The sequence below is a fragment of the Megalobrama amblycephala genome, linkage group LG2, assembly GCF_018812025.1.
Source record: "Megalobrama amblycephala isolate DHTTF-2021 linkage group LG2, ASM1881202v1, whole genome shotgun sequence".
Lineage (NCBI taxonomy): Eukaryota > Metazoa > Chordata > Actinopteri > Cypriniformes > Xenocyprididae > Megalobrama > Megalobrama amblycephala.
Genome location: NC_063045.1, coordinates 13,907,558 through 13,929,053, shown reverse-complemented (window position 1 = coordinate 13,929,053; position 21,496 = coordinate 13,907,558). Strand labels below are relative to the sequence as shown.

General features: G+C 37.1%; 1 protein-coding gene across 5 annotated transcripts in view; it reads left to right on the top strand.

Annotated features, from left to right (window-relative positions):
* Positions 1–20,159, top strand: part of dennd1b (DENN/MADD domain containing 1B) — a 107,866-nt gene extending 87,707 nt beyond the window's left edge. For all 5 annotated transcript variants that reach the window (XM_048182901.1, XM_048182896.1, XM_048182898.1 and 2 more), the window contains 7 exons: positions 411–451; positions 1,395–1,433; positions 3,545–3,601; positions 5,982–6,068; positions 14,824–14,906; positions 15,051–15,270; positions 15,765–20,159. In XM_048182901.1, coding sequence (XP_048038858.1) covers positions 411–451; positions 1,395–1,433; positions 3,545–3,601; positions 5,982–6,068; positions 14,824–14,906; positions 15,051–15,270; positions 15,765–16,364 — 1,127 coding nt within the window. In that variant the 3' untranslated portion in view covers positions 16,365–20,159. The remainder of the gene's footprint in view (positions 1–410; positions 452–1,394; positions 1,434–3,544; positions 3,602–5,981; positions 6,069–14,823; positions 14,907–15,050; positions 15,271–15,764) is intronic.
* The last annotated feature ends 1,337 nt before the right edge of the window (positions 20,160–21,496 follow it).

Here is a 21,496-nt window from a genome sequence, read left to right as displayed (position 1 = left end):
TTTTCCAAACAAATAAAACAGAAGTGACCAGTTGTCAAGCACTAAAAGGAAAAAAAAAGACATGCAGGTTTGAAATGAAATGAGGGTGAGTAAATGATGACAGAATTTTCTTAATTATCTAAACTAATTTTTTAATAAACAAAGTTGCTGTTTCACCAAGTTTGAGTCTTGGATTTGTTCTCAAGAAATGTCTTATCAATGTAGAAAATAGTTGTAGAAATGCAGGATTCTTCATTTCTATTTACTTTTATTGGAAATAGAAATCTTTTGTAGCATTATAAATGTCTTTACTGTCACTTTTGGTAAATTAAATGCATCCTTCATGAATCAAATTTCTTATAAATACTATTTTTTGTAAATATTTTGTTCTGAATTTATTATTAACACTCTCACGCGGTTCTGTTTCTTAGGTAATTCAAGGTCTTATCAACAGTGGATTCACACCAAGATGGTAAGCAGCTGGCAATTATTCATTTTACTTCTTGTAATGTTAATGTTAATTTCGGTTGAATAATTAAGCCCAAAGCAGCTGAGCGCCTTTATTATTTCCCGTTGGTTATGAGGTGATGAAACATATCCAGTTGAGCGAATCGCATGAAAGTGGAGATGCGATGCCAGGAAGATGGTGAAAACTGTGGCGTGGGACAGTTAAGATGTTGAGACAGGCTTGATATGATGTGACAGCCAGTCATCGGAGATGACACGAGACTTCTGGCAGGAAACACAGCCATTACTCGATAGATTGAACAAAAGAAAAGCCCTCTTTTCTTCTCTCCTTCCCTCTGCTGTCTTCCTCTCACCTCTCTCCGCGCTGTCTCTCGCGCCTGTTTTCTTTTTGACTGTCTCTTTGCGTTCTCTCCCCCCCTTCAATCCGTCAGCCAGAGCCGAATTAGTTCTCTGGAGTGCCTTTTTCAAAAGGTTTTGTATAAAGTTCACATCCTCTGACTGACACAAATCCATAAGAAAGGGCCGCAGCGCCATCATGTCGGTCAAGGCTTTTGGACGTAAACTCGGCAGCATCCCGTGCATTTCAGAGGTTTAGCGTGTTAGCCTTGTAGCATTCATCTGGTAAAGACCGATGTTACCCGGGAACGAGAGATAAAATCAGACAAGAACATACCATTCAATAAGAGCTTCCTAGAGCGTCACTCTCTCTGGTTTCATACTCGTATAAAGGGACCAGACCTGTTTAATAGTTCGTTTTAATGGCAAAGGTGTTTCTCATTGCTTTGGGGCAAAACAAACGTTTTGACTTGAGGAACAAGGTGTTTATTCAGCCGTTAATGATTTGTGACAGTAAATGCGTGTTTATTTTATGTGAGATGTATTCAGCAAACGTCTTACGAAAATGCTGGCAAGTTCTCTGAAAAATGTGTATGTTTTCTACTCCATAGCGGCAGAGGGCAAAACCAGTTGTGAAAAACCTTCAGATGGTAAGATCATACAAGAAATAGCCATTCTGACCTTGGATTTATAAAAACAATATTTGCTATAAGCAGATGTGGGATTACACTATGGTGATTCATATTGCAAGAAACAATGTTTACATGAACAAGTATTTAAATTTTAAAAGGACAAGTTCGCCCAAAAATTCTGTCATCATTTATTAACACTCTTGTCGCTCCAAACTTGTATGACTTTCTTCTGTGGAACATTAAAGATATTTTGTTAAATGTACCTGAGCTGGCAAAATGAGTCGGAATACGCACAGGCTAATGTCGAGCTACAGGCAAAACAAGTGAGAAATGTCAATTTTGGTCGAAACTAAGGTTTTCACAAAAAATGAGTTCATTAAGCCCTCGTCTAGTGATCCCAATGCTCCAAATAGCAATTAAACATCTAAAAGTATCTTAATTTTTACATTTTCCTTTAACCTTGAAAATTTGCAGTTTTTCTCTGCTCGCTTCTCGACGACTGGCGTTTCCTCTCAGCACAAGTTTGGTATCGTTGTAAAGTGCATTTCAACTTTGTGAATATTCATAGCGAATTCTCAATGGCATGAGTATGAGCCAATGAAATGTGATTTTCAAACTCATGCTGATGTAAACAAATCGATCTTACTCATGCTGACTGACAGATCCGAAGCGCACGCACAAAGACGCCTCTGACAGCGATCCCGTTGTACACTTATGCACAGAATTACAGCATTTCAAAATATCTGTCTTGGCAAGTATCGACACAAACGATATCTGTTATGTCTTATGTGAACATTTAGTTAACTGTTGGGGAAAAATATCTGATTTGTAACATATTAGATATGTGTAGTATAGTAGATCTTAATATATAGGCTGTCTGTATCATTAATGTTAATCAAACAATTGTAAATCATGGGAAAAAAAAAAGTTGGATATATTTTTTTTTTCTATAGATATGGGTTTTGACTGGGTTTGTGCCAAATTTGGTATTATTACCATGGATTTTAAGGTATGGTTGCAAGGTGATTTTGTTTTGGAACATTCAGAAAACTTGAACTTGATTTTTCTCAAAATTGAATTTGCTGACTCTGCCAACTTCAAACAGGTGTAGCTCAGTCATTTTCATCGTCATTCTGAAGGTCTTATAATAGAGAATAACGATAACTACTTTTTGAAAATTTGCTTATTGCGACTCATTTTTGTCAGCACAGGTCACATATTATAACATATATTGTGATATATGTGAAAGTCAGTGGCCAATGTTGTTTGGTTCCCAGTTCTTCAAAATATCTTATTTTGTGTTCCATTGTATTTATGTATATAAATGCTTTTCAACCTGATTAACCAATATTTTAGTAACTAGAATTCGCATGTCCTCGCATAAATCAGAATTTGGGTCTTTTTGTTACATTTTTACGTTTTGGTAAAGAAAAATATTTAATGTTTTTTCCTCAAAATCAGTGCGTAACGTGAAAAGGGGGGGCCTGAATTTAGTAATTCACCACACTTTTGCATGCTATACAGTTAAGTTATTGTGCAGTCACATTAGCAGAATTCCAGCCAAAATGTTGCAGAAATTTTGTGACAATATAACATTGTCAATAGTATATTGATTAATGAAGCACAGCTCACACAGAAGACCCTTTCAAACCAAGCGGCTTTCTGTTGGTCAACGGAAATTTGCATGACTAACTTGAATACGACTGACATTTGCATTGGGAACTAATTCGCTCTCACACGACAATCCCGGTCGTGCAGATTCTTAGTGAAATTGCTGGATTTTGTGTGACCACACCCTAATAAAAAACACAAAGTCAAATTACTTTCTTTGTTCTGTTGAACATGAAATAAGATATTTTGAAGAACGTTGGAAACCAAGCGACCTTGGAGCCCATTGACTTTCATTGTATGGACCAAAAAAAACACATTTCTCAAAATATCTTCTTTTATGTTCCGCAGAAGGAGAAAAAATCATAGAGGTTTAAATAATGACAATTTTAATTTTTGGGTGAACGATCCCTTTAATATGATTCACTTTTCCCTTTTTCAACATTTCTTGTTTTTTTTTTTTTGTTTTTGTTTTTTTTGTAGTTCAGTTATTGATTAGAGTTTTCTCTCTCTTTTGAAAGGCCAAAGATCACGCAAAGCGGAAAATACGTGACATGAAGGACAAGATTACACAAAAGGTGAGTTATTCAGAGTTCTCTGTCTATCCAAACCTTGCATTTTTGTGCGTTCAAAAGCCTAAAAATGCTTTCTGGATAGGAAACTCACCATCTCTCACATTAACACTCATACAGACTCATGCACACACACTATTTAAGATGGATCACGTGACTTCACCCATGGCTCACGCTCAGGGTTTTAAATGGCTTGTGAAACCTGCTTAGCTCTTTGTTCGGGAGTGTACATTTCTAACAAGTGCGCCTCTGGCAATGGGCTGTCATGTCAACCCCCCTCCCCAGCATCACCTTTCATACTTTTTGCATATTTCATCAGTGAGCGAGTGATTTCTTCAAAGCTAATGTAACGAGATGTATGTTTCCATAACACTGATGTCTTTGATAAGGCAATTGTGGCGTGAACTGTCAGGCCAGGAGCTCGGAAAGGCGGCCCAGAGGAGACGAAACCTCTCACAGTTGATACGCCGGATGTTAGCTGCTGCTGTCTGCTCTGCTTCAGCTAAACCAAAACAGATTTGAACAAGACACTGCTCAAATGAGTCAGTGTTATTGGGTGTGCGCATGTTCGTATAAATAATCATGCGGTCTGTTGCCATACAAGACTCAAATGTGCTCGTAGCAAAACATTTCGAAAACGCACACTGACAAATTGGGCAGAATAAAGCCGGGTACATATTAAGAAATGTGTTGTGTTTTTTTGCTTTTAAAAGGACTAAAGAGGAGGAAAGGTCCGGTCACATTAGGGAAAATTTGCCAAAATTTCACAGAAAATTCACGGGTTCAGTAAAAATGTTGTCAACAGCGTAGAGATGTATGAAATACAGCTCATACACAAGTCACTTTCAATAAAAGCAGGTTTCTGTTGGTGAACGCATTGCATTTGCTAACTTGAACACGAGTGAAATCTGCACAGGGATCTCCTTCACTCTTGCGAAAATCCCAATGCACAAATTCCTATTAAAATGAATGGATTCCACCTGCAAAATTTCACAGAGTAATGCATTTCTCGGTTTCCTCACTTTTATTGCTTTTCAGCAGGATGGTGAAGAGGAAGAAAACTCACATTAGGGAAATTTTGACGAAATTTCACTTGCAAAATTTCCATTGTCAATAGTGTAGCGATGCATTAAAAGATTAGTTCACTTTAGGATTCAAGTGTCCTAATAATTTACTCACCCCTATGTCATCCAAGAAGTTTGTCTTTTTCTTCAGTTGAAAAGAAATTAAGGTTTTTGAGGAAAACATTCCAGGATTTTTCTCCAAATAGTTGACTGCAACAGTTACCAACGGGCTGAAGGTCCAAATTGCAGTTTCAGTGTGGCTTCAAAGGGCTCTACATGATCCCAGGTGAGGAATAAGGGTCTTACCTAGCAAAACGATAGATCATTTTCTAAAAAAAAATAAAATAAAAAATGATATACCTTTTAACCACAAATGCTCATCTTGCACTAGATCTGCGTAATCAAGTTGGAAAGGTCACGGTTCATGTAGGTGGAAGTACCGAACAAGGGTTTGCAAAGCAATCAGGGAAAGACTAAGTCAAATGGTCTTTAAAAAAAAAAAGGTAAAACAACGATGTCAGACGATTTTGAAGTTGGAGGAGATAATAATATGGAGTTTTTTTTGCCCTACCACGGTATTTCCGTCTACGTCACGCGTGACCTTTCCAACGTGATTACGTAAGGCGTGGCTGATCGCAGAGTAGTGCAAGATGAGCATTTGTGGTTAAAAAGTATATACATTTTTTTTATTTATTTATTTATTTTTTTATTTTTTATTTTTTTAGAAAATGACAGATTGTTTCTCTAGATAAGAGCCTTATTCCTCGTCTGGGATCATGTAGAGCCCTTTGAAGCTGCACCAAAACTGCAGTTTGTACCTTCAACCTGTTGGTAACTGTTGAAGTCCACTATATGGAGAAAAATCCTGGAATGTTTTCCTCAAAAACCTTAATTTCTTTTCGAATGAAGAAAGAAAGACATAAATATCTTGGATGACATGGGTTGAGTAAATTATCAGGAAATTTTAATTCTGAAGTGAACAAATCCTTTAAACACTCTTTTTACACAAGTCAATTTCAAACCAAGCAGTGTTCTGTTCATGAACGCGAGTGAAATCTGCGTAGGGAATTTCTTCGCTCTTTTGTGAAACTCCAGATTGCCTAAATTCCTATTGAATTGACTAGATTTCCTGCAAGATTTTGCAGGGCAATGGCAAATATGACCATTCCCTAAAATGTACTTTTTTTTGTGAAACATAAAATGAGATATTTTGAAGAATGTTAGAAACCTTTTCGAATAACACACGATAAAACTGGGTACATATTAAGCAAGTATTGTGTATGATTTCTCAGTTTCCCTCTTATTTTTTTGCTGCTCGGCAGGACGCTGAAGAGGAGGAAAGCCCGTACTGTGCAGGTTCTCCCACCAGCACTAAAAGCCTCTCACCCAGGAGACTTCAGAGGAGAGAGGTGAGCACGTACACACACTCTTTCACACACGCTCACACACAGAGGGAAAGGGGTTCACGGACAGTCCGCCTCCTGAAAGAAGCGGCCATTTGCACACCAGTAAGTCCGAACCGACGTGGGGCTCCTTGATTGACAGCTGTGGCTAAAGCGGCCGTGTGTAGTGTGTGTCTTGCGTGTGCGATTCAGTGATGTGTTGCCAAGCCCAGGCAGGGAAGCGGTGAGCCTCCCATAGACGCAGGAGGTGGCCTGGATTCACACCATTCACTGGCCTGCCTCCATTTCCAACCGAAATAGGCCGCGGTTATTTCACAAAACCAGATTTTGGACTGACAACAAGGCTGCAGTTTTGATGCATCACTAATTTTCTTAGGTAAATCACAATATCCTACACTTTCCTAGTGTCTTTTTTTTCCCCTGGCATCCACTTATTTTCAGGTTTCATGACCGTTTTCCATCCTCTATTGGTCTTTTACATTAAACTAATGTAAAAGTCTGCTGCTAGTTTTAGTTTAAGCTAGGTAGCTGTAGGTTTTATTCTCCTTGCACCCTAACACACCTTTGACCCCCAAAAAGGTCAAACATGCACACGCTTTCCTACTCTGTCCCTCACACTGACACCCATAACCATGAGGCCATGTGCCCAGTGACTCCCATGATGCTCTTGCTGCATCGATCTGCCCTCTTCCTCAACCTCTCTCTTTCTCTCTATCACTCTCTCTCACTCTATATATATATATATATATATATATATATATATATATATATATAATATTTATAATAATTATATCTTAATAATAAATGTATATAATTTACATTTAAATTTATTTATTTAGGCTACCGTTCAATAGTTTGGAGTTGAAAAGACTTTTTTAGAAGTCTCTTAATTTCAAAGTCTATTATGCTCACCAAGGCTGCATTTATTTGATCCAAAATACAGTAAAAATAAAAATATTGTGAAACCTTATTGCAAATTTTTAAATAATTTTTCTATTTTGATATATTTTAAAATTCCTGTGATTGCAAAGCTTGATTTTCAGCATAATTCAGCAAGTTATAAATAAAAATATAAAATTTATTAAAAAAAAAAAATCTTACTCCAAACTTTTGCTTGCTTATTTACTTATTTATTTCAGAGAGTAAATGGAAGAGCTGTATACAAGTGTTCAGCATTTCATATAAAAAAAAAAAAAAAAAAAAAAAAAATTACAGGTACACACTATTTATAAATTGCCTTGTCAGACACACACTCATCAGCAGTCTACCATAAAAGTGTCCTTTGCTCTGTTATTGAGTCTCTATATTGAGACTTTAACAACTGTAGCTCAGCAACGTGAATGTTGATCAAAAATCCAGAGCTGAATGGTGCAAGTGTGGATTAGCTGTAAAAATATCTCACTTCCGCTACACTTCCGGCATGAACAGCCAGCCCTTGTTGCCCTTACATGCTCACACCTCCACGGCCCGTGTCAGAAGGGCATTGGACAAAAGCCACGGCTGGCCTGATCCCTTCCTGTCTGCATGCCATCATGACCGGTGACTTTCCATCCAGCCCTTAATTAGCATGGCTATTAGTTGCATCCTTGTTGTCGGGGAGAGGTGGAGAGAACAGAATAGGCGGCGTGAAAAGGTGTGGAGACAGAGGTCCTCCAATTAGAGCTTTTCTTAAGGTGACGGCCGACTCCCTCCACTCACCCGTCCCCGAGGAACCCACTATCAGAGCTCTCGGGTTCATCACATACATACGCATGTTCTCCTGTTTGTGCACCAGAGTGGACGTGGCAGCCACAAAGACCCTCCACGCGATCAATGAGCAAATCAATCTGCTTCGCCGCTCAGTCATCGTTACCGTCTAACAGAGAACAAAAGAGCACAGGGTGACGGGGGTCTGAGCGGCAGGCCAACACGCTCTATTCTTCAGTGTACTTCTGCTGGTGTTCATTAAAACAGGAGAAATGCTACAGTATAATGACAGACCTGCAGTATCCTATAAACCATATTAGTGTCCAAAAGTCTGAGACCACTGGTGGGAATGCTTCTATTTTGTATTTTCTAATATAGTAAAAACATTTGTAACACTTTATTTTGTAGTATCTTTGTTACTCGTTACATATGGTTACAATAGTACTAACCTATTACTTTAAATTGTGCATGATTACATGCAACTAACCTTAACCACAGCCTAATCCTAACCCTATAGTAAGTACATGTAGTTAATTATTATTGCTCAGTACTTAAATGTATAACTACACTAACACAGACACCTTAAAATGTGTAACCAAAGCATTTTCATTAAATTATCTGTGGAATAAATTTGAAGTTTTATTTTAAAATATATATATATATACTAATATACTATTCTACATTTTTAATCTCAGATGTTCAGTGAAGTCTACTTTTTTTAGGAGCCAAAAATAAGGTGATCAGGAACCCGATGCAAAGTTGACTTTACATTATAAATAAATAAATGGATATGAAATATTGATTTAGATTGAATTTATTTTATTATGTGAGAAGAAAGAGAGAGTTACACGAGAGACATGAAATCAGCTCAGCTTTATGGGAAAACGATAACAGTTTAGTGGTAGATTGCAATTCAGACTGCAGAATGCACAATCAACCAATCAGAATCTAATATGTAGGTATATATTTCTTTTATTAAGGATTTTGAACATAAAAAAAATATTAATTTAATATTTTAATAAAATAGTAATTTTAATTATACTTATTGAACTATGTACTAATAATGTAAAAATAATAAAAATGTAATATAAAAATAGCAATTTAATAACAAATATATATATATATATATATATATATATATATATAGCTTGTTATAAAGTACAAAATAATGATGATATAAAATGTCATTTAATTATAACAAGCTATAAATACAAATACACAGATATATATGTGTGTGTGTGTGTGTGTGTGTGTGTGTGTGTGTGTGTGTGTGTGTGTGTGTATATATATATAATGTGTAATGTATATATAATGTATGTATATGTGTATATATCTGTATGTGTATGTATATTTATGTGTATATATGTATGTGTGTGTGTGTGTGTATGTATATATATATATATATATATATATATATATATATATATATATATATATATATATATATATATATATATTGCTATTTTGATAATTTTTTGTTTATAAGTCCAGCGGAGTTTCACAAATGCTATAAGAACACTTGCTGCACTCACAGAAAAGTTGAGCTGTTTTCTGACTCTGGCTCACTGCGCCGAATCCATGTGGCGTACAGTATAAGGGGCTGGTTTTCAGGTCGAGCCTGAGGGCCTGTGAAAGCCAGACTGGGTGTCAGTAGCAGGGCCTGGGGCAGAGTGGAGCCGATCTCTATCTCCTGCTTATTCCTGCCGACTGAAGCTATGGGTGTGTGTGTGTGTGTGTTGCGGCTGCCTCCTCTGAGTGGCACACAGCCTCTGGGGAATGACTCCACACACACACGCTCTCTGGATGAAGCCGGCAGATGGATCCCCTATAGCCGTGGCCAGTTCAGCAGCGCTGCATATTAAAGAGTCCAAAAAGCTCTGTTCAAGTTGTGTATAATTCATACACACTTCCTGCTCCGGCTTATGGGTTTCCACCTTCATTTACATACCGCCCTAAGCAGTGACCACTGTAAACATGATTGCGTTACAGCTGCTGAATAAGGGTTAACTCTTCGTGTCATGAAATTAAAATGAACCTGTTTGAATTTTTTAAAGAAATATTCCTGGTTCAATACCAGGTGCCAAAGTTGACAACATTTGTGACAGTGTTGATTACTGCACAAAAAAAGAGACTAATTTCCTCACTTTCGTAATAAAAAATAATAAAGGTTACAGTGAATGTGGCCATTTTTTTGGGAGAATTTAAAAGCAGAAATGTAAAGTTTATAAACATTATAAGCTTAATTCTTCTCTTGAAATTTGCATTATTTGAGCTGTATAGTTCTAAAAAAGACTGCTTTAGTTGTTACATTGTCTTGGCAATGAAGTAAAACTAGAGATGTTTACACTGAAAATGTGACTTTTTTCAGACTAAAATCATGTTAATACTCATTTTGTTTGTTTTGTGGCTGTACAATTCAAACAGTGAGTATTTGACCCCATTATCTTCCATTGTGTCTCACTGTAACCCAGATTTTTGCTTATTCAAAGAAAAGGAGGTAAATGTCAATTTTTTTTCTTTTTTTTTTTTGGAGTGGTAATCAACATGTTGTCATTGAGTCAACATTAAGTCTCACCCTATATTTTTCTCGTTGAATATCCTTTCACTCAAAAATCAGTCACATTACAGAAGTAAAGTGGGTTTTATATTCTTTTTAAATGCATTTAAATGTACATGCGTGTGTTTTCATAATGAAATTCTATTTAGATATTGCTTATTCTTTCTAAACTCATCTCATACAGGTTCATGGCTGTTTGTATGGATGGGTGAATGTGAGTGAGAATGTGTGAAATAGAGCTTTGTGAAACTGTGTAGGTCTGGAGGACTGCCAGCGTCGAGATGGATTCATTGGGTGTCAAAAAACATTGACGCACAAATGGAGAGAAAGCGCTTTTGGCCGGTGGACGTTTCGCTGCAAACGGAGAGAAGCCGCACATCTGCATGAGACGACGATGAGACGGAGATGCTAAGCTCGCAGGCGGGGAGAAAGCCCTGTCGGCTGTAACCAAAGTGCCACCTACTGGATGCTTCTGAACGACACACACATCCAGACTCTTTCTTGCGCTCTCCTGTTCTCTGATATACAGAAAGTTGCTTTTAGCTGGAGCCAGTTGGAGGGAAGTTGCCTGGGAATGGGTCCTGGGCTTTGTTTAAAGGGGAACTGCTTGAATAGCTCAGCAGATGCTGGCTTAAGTTTTGGCTTGGAGGCGCAGGGGTTTTGTTTGCATTTTCCAGGCATATCTTCCCTTTCCATACCCTGCCAAGCGCATGAGATCAGTGCCTGGTCTGAAATAGCATATGAAATATATAATGTAAGCCTGGCTATTAAATCGACGAGACGATTGGCTGCAACGTAAAGCCCTGTTGCCGCTTCTTACAACTTGGCCACGCTAGAAGCAAAATGGGATTTTCTCTTAAAACGGCCTGCCCTGACAAGAGAGATGAAGTTTTAACGGTTTTAAAGTCTCCGTTGAAGAGCGTGATGTTGCTCGTCGCTTCGACTGAAGACAGCCCATTTTCCGTGTGGATTTGAACAGGCAGTTTAAGGAGCAGACGTTGACCTGTGGCAGCTCAATATGTCCGTGCTGATTTAGGGTACACGTTAAAGAAGCAAATGGGCACATGTCTGCTTGTTTTCCAAATCAGCGGTTTTGGCCTGTCTCGGAATCAGTGGCTCGAACGGCTTTTATTATTTTATTTCATATCCTGATTCTTTTCCTGGCCTTTGACTTTGACTCACTTTGGAAAGAATGCAGCGACTGTAAAGTTTAATGCTGACTTTGTCTCATTGTTACTTCCCAGCATCCTCTGCTGTGTCATCTCAGAGAGTAATTAGCAATTTGCAAAGACAGTCATTTTTGTTACTACTCAATTTGGGAGGCAAAAGATAATAAATTTTAATTTTTAAACTCCAGTTTTGCTGTGGTTGTTTGTAGGGCTGCACAGTTTGGCTCAAAAATGTATAATATACAGTATCAGTATGATTTTAATAATGATAATAAAAATATTAGACAAAATAAAGAATATTACTGTAATAATTACTATAATATTATTGTGATATTTCACCGTAAAATATAAAAAGATTATTCAAGAAAATAATAATAATCATTTTATTTTTCAGTATAACAAGGTTTTATTTTGGCAGGATATCGCAGGGAGCCCTTAAAGCTTCTGAATCATGATGTGCTCACGTGTAGAAGAACAAAGTGTCGCGCTTCACTCTGATATGCAGTGCTAAATATATTATTATATTTATATATTGTCTTTAATTAAATCACAGCCTTGATTGGATAATCGCAGTAAGCCAAATCACAATTTTAGTTTTATTTCAATTAATCATGTAGCCCTACTGTTACTATTATTTCACACCCATAACCTTGACTATAAACTTATTTTAACTTGGCCCTAACAACTGCAACTGCTTAGCAATATGCTAAAAACACTCTAAACACCTTAGCAACCGCAAATCAGTGTTCTAGCAAGCACTATAGTAATGTAGCGCAAGCTAATTAGCCTAGCATTTAGTCTACATGTCAGGTTTTTTAAAATATTTTTTTAATACATATACCTGGCTGTGTGTGTTGAGAGAATTAAAGAATGAAGAGATTGTAAAGCTTATAGGGCTTTTAATCGATTTTAATCGATTCTCATTTTTACGAACCGATATTGATTCTTAAATCCCAAGAATTGATTAGTCTGTTTTCAGTTGATGAATGAGCAGAATATGTAGCGCCTCCCATCCAATAAATCGCAATAATATTTGTGCTTTGTTACTTTTGATATGAAGCAAAGTCTCAGATTTCAAATGACGTCCATCTTATTATTATGTGATTCAAAAAATAAATACCGTTTTGGCACTGTTTAATGTGGCATGACAGATCGCTGTAGCGCCTCAATTAAAGAGATGCGGCAGCACGGAGCGCATGTGAACATCCTCTCCTCCGCTTTAATACCAGTTACAGCGCGAAATAAACACGACTAAACATCTGAAGGTATGTTAAAATGTACAGTACAACTTTGTCATGTAATCGCTCAATCAGTGATTCGACCTCGGAAAGATGTCAATAAAACGGCTTGTAAACAATGTCACGTAACGTCACATTTACCTCAGAAAAACACATTCAATGACCATAAACTCATTAGTCAGCTAGAAAAATGAACCCTAGAGAGCAACATTCTGATAAATATAGCTATGCACCGTTACATATTCATTATAATTTTTAATGTTCTTCAATATTTAATGCATGTTTGAATAAATCTGTTATGACAGCCGTGATTTAAATGATTATATTTCAAAAAAATGAATTGGAGTAGAAATATTATGTAATTCTAAACTTTATTTATAATAAAAACATCATTGATTGTAATTTAAGTGTTTGTATATAAATAAGTTAATTTAACCTTCAATATTATGACTTACATGTGCAGTTTACAGCATTAGTTGAGAGATTTTTTTTCCTGTAGAAAATTTGCCACGTACTGGAACTGATATATTACATCCAAAATAATTGAAATCAAATCGAATCGAAAGCATGTGAATAGTAATCGAATCGTGAAAATTGTGGCAATACCCAACCCTAAAAGCTTAAGCCTGACTTTGTTTTATTGTTACCTCTTAGCATCCTCTGCTGTGTCATCTTGATGCATAATTAGCAATTTCTTAAGACTAGCATTACTATTACTATTATTTCACACTCATAACCCTGAATATTAATGTCTTTTGACTTGGTTCTTTAAGCAACTAGCCAAAACACTCTAGCAGTTGCATAGCAACATGCTAAAAACACCCTGAACACCTTAGCAACCACAAATCAATAGCCTAGCAATTACTTTAGCATTGTAGCAGCTAGTTTTGCCCAAGCAACTCCTTATATTTACTTGTTTTTAAAAAGTTCTTTTTATTTTTTGGTTAAAAGTTTACTAACAATTCTTGAACGATCATTCTGAAAATGATCTCAGGTTTGCTGAAAACAAAAAAAAAATGAATCCGATAAATCATTATTTTCTAATAATTAGCATTTAGCCAGCTAACCGATTCTACTTTTTTAGTACATATACCTGACTGTATGTGTTGAGAGTGTTCTTTTTTTGTTTGAGGAGAAGGTGTTTGAGATGCAGGTCTGGTGTTGCCATCCTGCAGAGGGCTTGCACTCACCTTGTTTTAATAAACACCTCCGCTCATAGAAAGCGCAAGAGAGGGGCCGCTCTCTGAACAGCACAGCCCGCTTTGCAACTCAAGGGGCTACATAACTGCAAACAGTGTTGCAGGGCAAACAAACACACACACACCCTGCTGACACCAAATGAATGTGACACAGTTCCGCAGGTGCATCCAGCCCCTTCACTTAAGCCAAAGTGGCTTGCCGGCCAAATTTATGGCCCTGACACAGGAATCCATTAAAGCCTTTTGGAGGATTCAAGGCCTGAACCCCCCGTAATCGCTTTCATTATAGCTGCCGGCTACTAGCGAGTGGGGCAATCAGTGCCCAACATGTGTTCCTGTTTATTCCAATGGCAAAATGTTCAGTACACGCATCTCTTAGCTATTTTTATGGATAGGGTGGCCGTTAACCCATTCGGCAGGCACCGTTACCTAAGATGGCAAGAAGCTTTTTGCTCGAGCCATTATGGCGAGACTTGACCAGTTGATCTTATCAACCCTGTCCGTTTAGCAACGTAGCGTGAAGTTTTTCTCGCGCCTCGGGCTCAGTAAAAGGGCTTCGGTTTAGTAATGTGCTTTGATAATGTGGCAAACGGCAGTTTATGGGCTACTTTAGTGAGTGGCCGTGTGCTTGTGTGTGTGTGTACGTGTCGTGGATGGCTAGTTAATGGCAAACCCTAAAGCCTGGGGCCGCAGCGTGAAGCGGTGCCCTATAATGCTTCAATTCTTTAATTTGCCAATTAAATGTGTTACACAGGTGTGTTATAAAAGCCAAGGGATTAGCAGACCAAGCACCTATGCCGGGGACAGGAATTAATGTTGTCGCTCTGTAATGGGGACATGCAAAGTTTCATTCAGGAAATGTGTTGCTTTAGTAGATTAGGTGGGATTTTAACATTTCAATCCTCTGTTTAGCATCAAAATCCAAAGTCGTCCCCACACATGAGCCTCTGCTTTCCAGACAATTACAACGATAACAATGACGACACAGCCAGCAGGTAAGGGTTTAAACTCTATTACAGTGTGTTTTCCAACCCAATTACGGGGTAAACATCATCTATTCTTCAAGGCAACACTGCCCTCTGGTGCTTTTTTCCATCCCACATGGTGTTTGAGTTAACAACCTGTGTGTGTTTGAGCAGAATATCCTCTGAAGACAGCGGGGAGGTGCCGTCATACAACGAGGACAGTGATGACTCTGATTTAGAGTTTCAGTCTGAAGCCACTCAAACGGGCCAGATGAACCTGCTGGAGGAGATTTTGGACTCTCTCAGTACGTCCCACATCGAGCAAGGGCGAATGTCTGCTGCCAAAAGCCTGGACTTCTTCAGATCTATCGAAGACCTGGACTACAGTTCCACGGTGAGGGATTTTGTATTTTTAATTATTTATTATTGTAATTTTTTAAATATTTTTTTTAACTTGATATTAATAAATAACTGGTATTTATTTAATCTAATTAAAATTAAGTAATAACTAATAATAATAAACTAATAAATAACTAATTTTAAATGTTTCAAAATTTTAATAAAAATATAATTTTTTACATTTATTATAAATTAACATTCAACATGAAATAACCATTACCATTAAAGTATACTAAGAGTTTACTATTAGATTGATTGATTATTTTAATAAAAAACATTCAGTTATTTAAATATTTGTTTTAGTTTTTTGTATTTATTAATCATTTAAAATTGTATTAAATATTTAATGTATTCATTATTTTAATTATTTAATATTTATTTTTTATAAAAATTCAATATTGTATTAAAAACTTCTTGGAAACTTAAAATTTTAATACAATTATGAACAACGGCATGGCCTTGTGAGTGTGTCATTTGTACTGTTTCCAGAAAAATTGCAAATCCCCTCTGGGAAGTAGCCCTGCTCAGGCTGGTTGTGAAGTAGGAAACGGAGAACAAGGTGGATGGAATATGGGTCAAGACGACAGCGCCGTTCACGGTAAGCATCTCCCGCCTTCGCCTCGACGCCAAGCCAGCTCTTGTTCCCTACCTCTCCGTCCTACCCTTCCCAATAACCTTGCCAATGAAGAAGTCCCACTGAGGCACTCTCTTCCTGAGACACCTACAATTCAACTCTTGGCACCTGGTGATGCTGACAAACCCACCAGTTCTGCTGACGCCCAGCTGAGCCCCGACACTCGGCACACAGGAGCCCGCAGCCTTTCCCGACAGAAGGTCTTTTCCAGAAAAACCCAGAGGCCCCACCAGGAACATGCCCAGCACAGGGCAACAGGCGGGCAACCTTCAGTCTTCGTACCTTGGGAGCGAGAAAACCAGTCCCAGGAGACGGATATGGAAAACAGAGGGAATGAGACTCAGGAGAAAGGCTTGCTAGAGGAGATTGAGTCCATGTGTCGCATCAGCATGGCCATCAAAAGCAACCAGGAGCTCACACACATTCAAAACAACACCAGCCTGGACAAATCCTGAGAAACTAACTAACACTCCCATCTAACAATTCTCGTTTTGTATTTACGCTGTCCTCTGATGTCACACCAGCACTCTTTGCATGAATTACTTGCAAAGGTGCTTTGTAGTTAATGTGAATGATCGGTCCTCTTATTTCTCACATTCGGTCCGAAACCACAAAACGGTATAAGAACTGGTGGATGGAAAGGTCGAAAATTAGGTTTAAAGGGATTTATGTCAATATTCATCATCCAGTTTTATTTATTTCAGCAGATGATTTGCACTTGAGTAGTTTCAAATCACTGTTTCGATAAATCACTGTGGGTGAGGGGCGAACTTCTCTGTATATTTTACGAAATCGTACGAAAATATTTAAATAGTGAGCGAATCTCAGCTTAATATGATGCCTTAAACAGATTTCATTTGCTTCTGACTGTGACACTGTAGCTGGCTAGCTTGCTAATTACTATCACTACCTTTTGCATGCAATGCGTCTTAAAGAGAGAGATTTATCTAGGCCAGATGAACAACTGGTTCTCAATTTGCTGTATTTTTGAAGTGAGAAAAAAATATTTTTTTCAAGACAATTCTCAGGTTTCTGCTTTTATCCCAGATAAGATGTTAGTATTTAAATGCAGCCTAGACAATAATCCAAATTACATTTTTTTTAAAGGACCAATAGCGTGAAAAATGACAGTCATAGTATATTGACTTTTTTTGGTGCAAACACAACTTGTTACTGACAAATAAATTTATATTTTAAACCCCTTATTGATCTTTTATTCAGTACAAAGTTCAGTCTAAGGCCCAAAATATACTCTACGCAAGTATCAGAACACAAATGCACAAGTTGTGAAATTTATAACGTAACACAAGTACACGTTTCATTCTTAGAGTTGCCACAAGGGGTGCTGTAGCAGCTTTAGCATAAATTAGGTGAGTAGGTACTACATACATTTGATAAGGAATGAACTTTGAGACCTTCATAAAAAGTGTGTTCTATAGACTATGAATGTGTGTAGAATGAAATTGAAATCCAAACGTTCTACATCCGCCGTATTGTCGTCATTGCCGTTCACTGCCATTCATATAGTAGGGAAGTATGCATATTAACCGGATAGAGGGCGTCTTCATCTATGGCCAGTTTTCTCTTTTACATGAACTACTATCATGGTGGTTGAAAGAGAATCTTGCTTGACATTTGAACTAGCCCCCTTTACTACTGACATTTGCATGTTAGAATAGAACTGCTTGCGAAATTGTACCGATTTTAGTTACGGAAATATTTGGCTTGTCCTCCGTTTCACTCATTTATATCAGCTGTGAACGTCACCTTCAAAGCTGTACTGCTGCACCAAAAAGGAAGTGGTCATTAGATCCAGCACTTGTTTCTTTAGTGGCTGATGAATTGTTCAGGCTGTTGAGCAGAGTGATTTAGGACACGTGCCATTCTGTCTGACACTTTAATGACCCTCCTCACCCCTCCTGTGTAATCTGTTGTGGTAACGATGTGACCATAAAAGCATTCGAAGTTTTAGGACCCCTGTCTCAAATCAAGCTAGGCTTTAGCTCAAAGCTGTCCTGAAACTATATATCCTTCGGCCTTTGAACAAATCGGATGTCCCGATGAACTATGCAAATCCCAATCAGTGTTATCAAGAAACTTGTAATGCCATTTGTTTATTTCTGGTTAAAGACCGTAAGAAATCAAAATTAGAGTGTTGTGGCTATTAGTCCATGACTATTTTTGTTCGGTAGTACCCACATGACATGCAGGACATGTAGTTGATGTAATTGTCTCAACTGATGGTACGTATATTTAAAAACAAAAACAAAAAAAACACAAAAAAAAAACGTCACCTTAAAATAGCTATTCTTTTCACTTTAAAATGCTAATAGTTTTTGCCTACATTGCTCAAAGTATTTCCTGTAAATGGAAGGATCACATTTAAGTGTACTATTTTTAACAGTCAGAACTTAAGGGAACTTCTGAAAAGAAATTTACCCCTATCCTCTGTTTAAATACAAGGTTGTGCCTTAACTGAGTTCATCTGCTTGAGTGGCAGCTTCCTTCATAAATGGAATCTCATACCTGACTGATTCAAGTCACTCTACATAGACAGCAACTCTTTATCTGTGTGGTTATAAAATTGCGGTCTCATTAGTAACTTTTTGGTGAATTTTGCAGGTAGAAATGGTCCGTTGTCGATAGTGTAGTGATGTGTGAAGTCACCTTCAAACCAAGCAGCTTTCTGTTGGTCCACAAGGCAAATCCACACGACTAAACTTGAACCTTGAACCCTGAACCTTGAATCTGAACTTTTTCTGCCCTCATTCGAAATTCCCGAATGCATGGATTTCTGTGAGAAGGACTGGATTTCACCCTTAAAAAAAAAAAAAAAAAAATCACCAAACTATGGTAAATGTGACCGCAACTTTATGCACATACAGTAATGCTGTAGACAGCTCTTTAGGTTTTGAAACAGTGCTCATATTTATCACAGGTACTTTAGTATTTTATTTACTGGTTTCTAAATCGCATAATATTGGTATTCGAACCAAAACCTGAAATACCTAGTAAGAATGTCAGAAAACCTTTTTTTTTTTTTGCCTAATAACCTGTTTATTGGTATTTGGTTAATCCAAGAAAGACCATCAGCCTCTTCAGTACCAATCAAGCACACAGAACCTCAGCCGAAGTATCACAGAATGGCTATGTGATCAGTTTTACATTTTCTTTCACTGCGTATTTTTATTGTCGTTATTATTTTTGATACTGTGTAATTGAAAAACATGTATGGTTTGGTTTGTTGTCGTCCATGTGCTCTGTAATTTGAATGGTTTCTTTATTTCTTTAGTAATGACTGAAAATTCAGAATAGCTAGAATTTTGCCTTGTAAAGGTATTTAACCCTTTTCTATATCTAATTTACATTTATTTTCCTTTTATTAAAGTAGAGAAAATACAATTAATTTTAATGTTATTTAGCATTATTTGAAATTCGGTCACAGTTCATGTTGCAGCATCGAAACTACCAAGTGTTTATTTTTAAAGTTTTTTTTAAAGGAAACCTGTACGAGAAACATTATTTTTGCAATTTCGCTCAGTTACAATAAATTTGAACTAGTTACTGTTCACCAGCTGTTTAAAATTAAACACTACTTGAAACTAGATAGTAAGCACATAAATTGAGGAACATGCTAAAATCTTTTTTTGCTTCTTTCCTGTTTACATAATGCTCTTGGTATTGATGTGCATTTTCGTTGCAAGTTCTATAGTATTTTTGGTAATGCTGGGAATTCTTTTATGATGCATGAGCGCTCTTCTTTCAGTCAATAAACAAATATGATGTCAACTTCTATGACCATGGTACCATTCGTATGTTTTTACTTCGGAGTATTGTGACGTTCTTCATTTTCTGTCTGTTTTGCTGTTGAATTCTTTTGTAAATTGAGTAATGAGCTGCTGTAGCTGAATCACTGGACTCTCCAGATTGTGCTTTTGAATGTTCTACACAAAAAAAAGTCTGTACAGCTGATTTTATTCAATATAATGATAGACACACCATTCTTGCTTCATTTTCTTGAATGTTTCCTGGTACGTACATGGAATCATCATGTGATCAGATTAGTTTGTGGTGGTTGAAGTACTTTTTGAGTGAATGAAGTTGGATGGTAGAACTCTGCCGCATGCTCTCAGTGCATTTATATCGTTTTTTTTAAAGTGCAAATTAGGTCAGTCTGATGTGTTGTTACAGGAACTACTGGTACCACTGTATGCACTGTGAACTGAAATAAATTATACATGTCCATACAACTCACCTGGGTAGATTCACTATTCATTTCACCACTATTGTGATGTTTATGACTGTCTTTTGAATTTAAATTAGCAAAGCAAATTATTACAAATCCATGTTTGTTTCTGTTGTGTCAGTTCATAAAATGTTGATTAAAATCAAATTAACTTGACAAATTAAAGTCTTTTTATTACAGAGCTGAAGTCATAACATTTGCAAGACAAAAAATCCTGAGACTTGCATACACCCTAGAAAAAACTTTTACGCACACACACACACACACACACACACACGATAAAATAGATATACATAAATCGGAAAAAGTTGCACTTTTTTCTTGCATGCCCCAAATTACGCACATAGAAGTCTTAGGGATAGTTCACCTAAAAAGGAAATTTCTGTCATTAATTACTCACCCTCATGTTGTTCCAAACCCGTAAGACTTCGTTCATCTTCGGAACACAAATTAAGATATTTTTGATGAAATCCGAGTCACATGGTAGTCACATGGACTATTTTAACAATGTCTTTACTACCTTTCTGGGCCTTGAAATTGGTTATGATGTTTCTGTCTATAGGGAGGTCAGAAAGCTCTCGGATTTCATCAAAAGTATCTTAATTTGTGTTCCAATGATGATTGAAGGTCTTACAGGTTTGGAACGACAGGAGGGTGAGTAATTGGGTGAACTAACCCTTAAGGTCTGTTCACACCAAGAATGATAAATATATTAGCATATACACCAATGAACGATAACGCTCAGTTTATGCGCATTGCAGGTTTGTCGTCTGCTACTTTAAATGCTCAAGCGGAATGGATTCTGATTGGCTGTCAATGTTTTTATCATTCATTCAGCTGGGGAAAAAAATCCAAAAGTCATTCCAATGTTACTGTTTCTCTGTGCCGTTATAGTTGTTGTATGGACTCTGGCTGCTATTCTGTTATATTTAGAACGATTTTTAGATCTATTTCATTATCGTTATAGTTATTATCCTTGGTGTGAACGTGACTAGGTTTTTTTTTCTCACAAATGTCACTTTTACAGCTCGCTGGCAGCACAAAAACACAAATATAAAACTTTAAAACGTCCTGACCAGGCGCGATGCAAAAATTAAGCCATGATAAGCCCCGCCCACTATGAAATCACATTGGTCCAAACTCTATTAAATATGTTCTAACTAGCTGTGATTGTTGAGCAGCATTGGATGTTCAAGTTACTATTATTATAAACACTTCACAATTCACCAATCAATGAATCCTAAAGCTTTTCAGAGGTAAATACCTATGATGGGTGTACATCATATAATATTATAAATTAAACGTCCATTATGTGGAAGATTGTCCAATCAAAAATGTTCA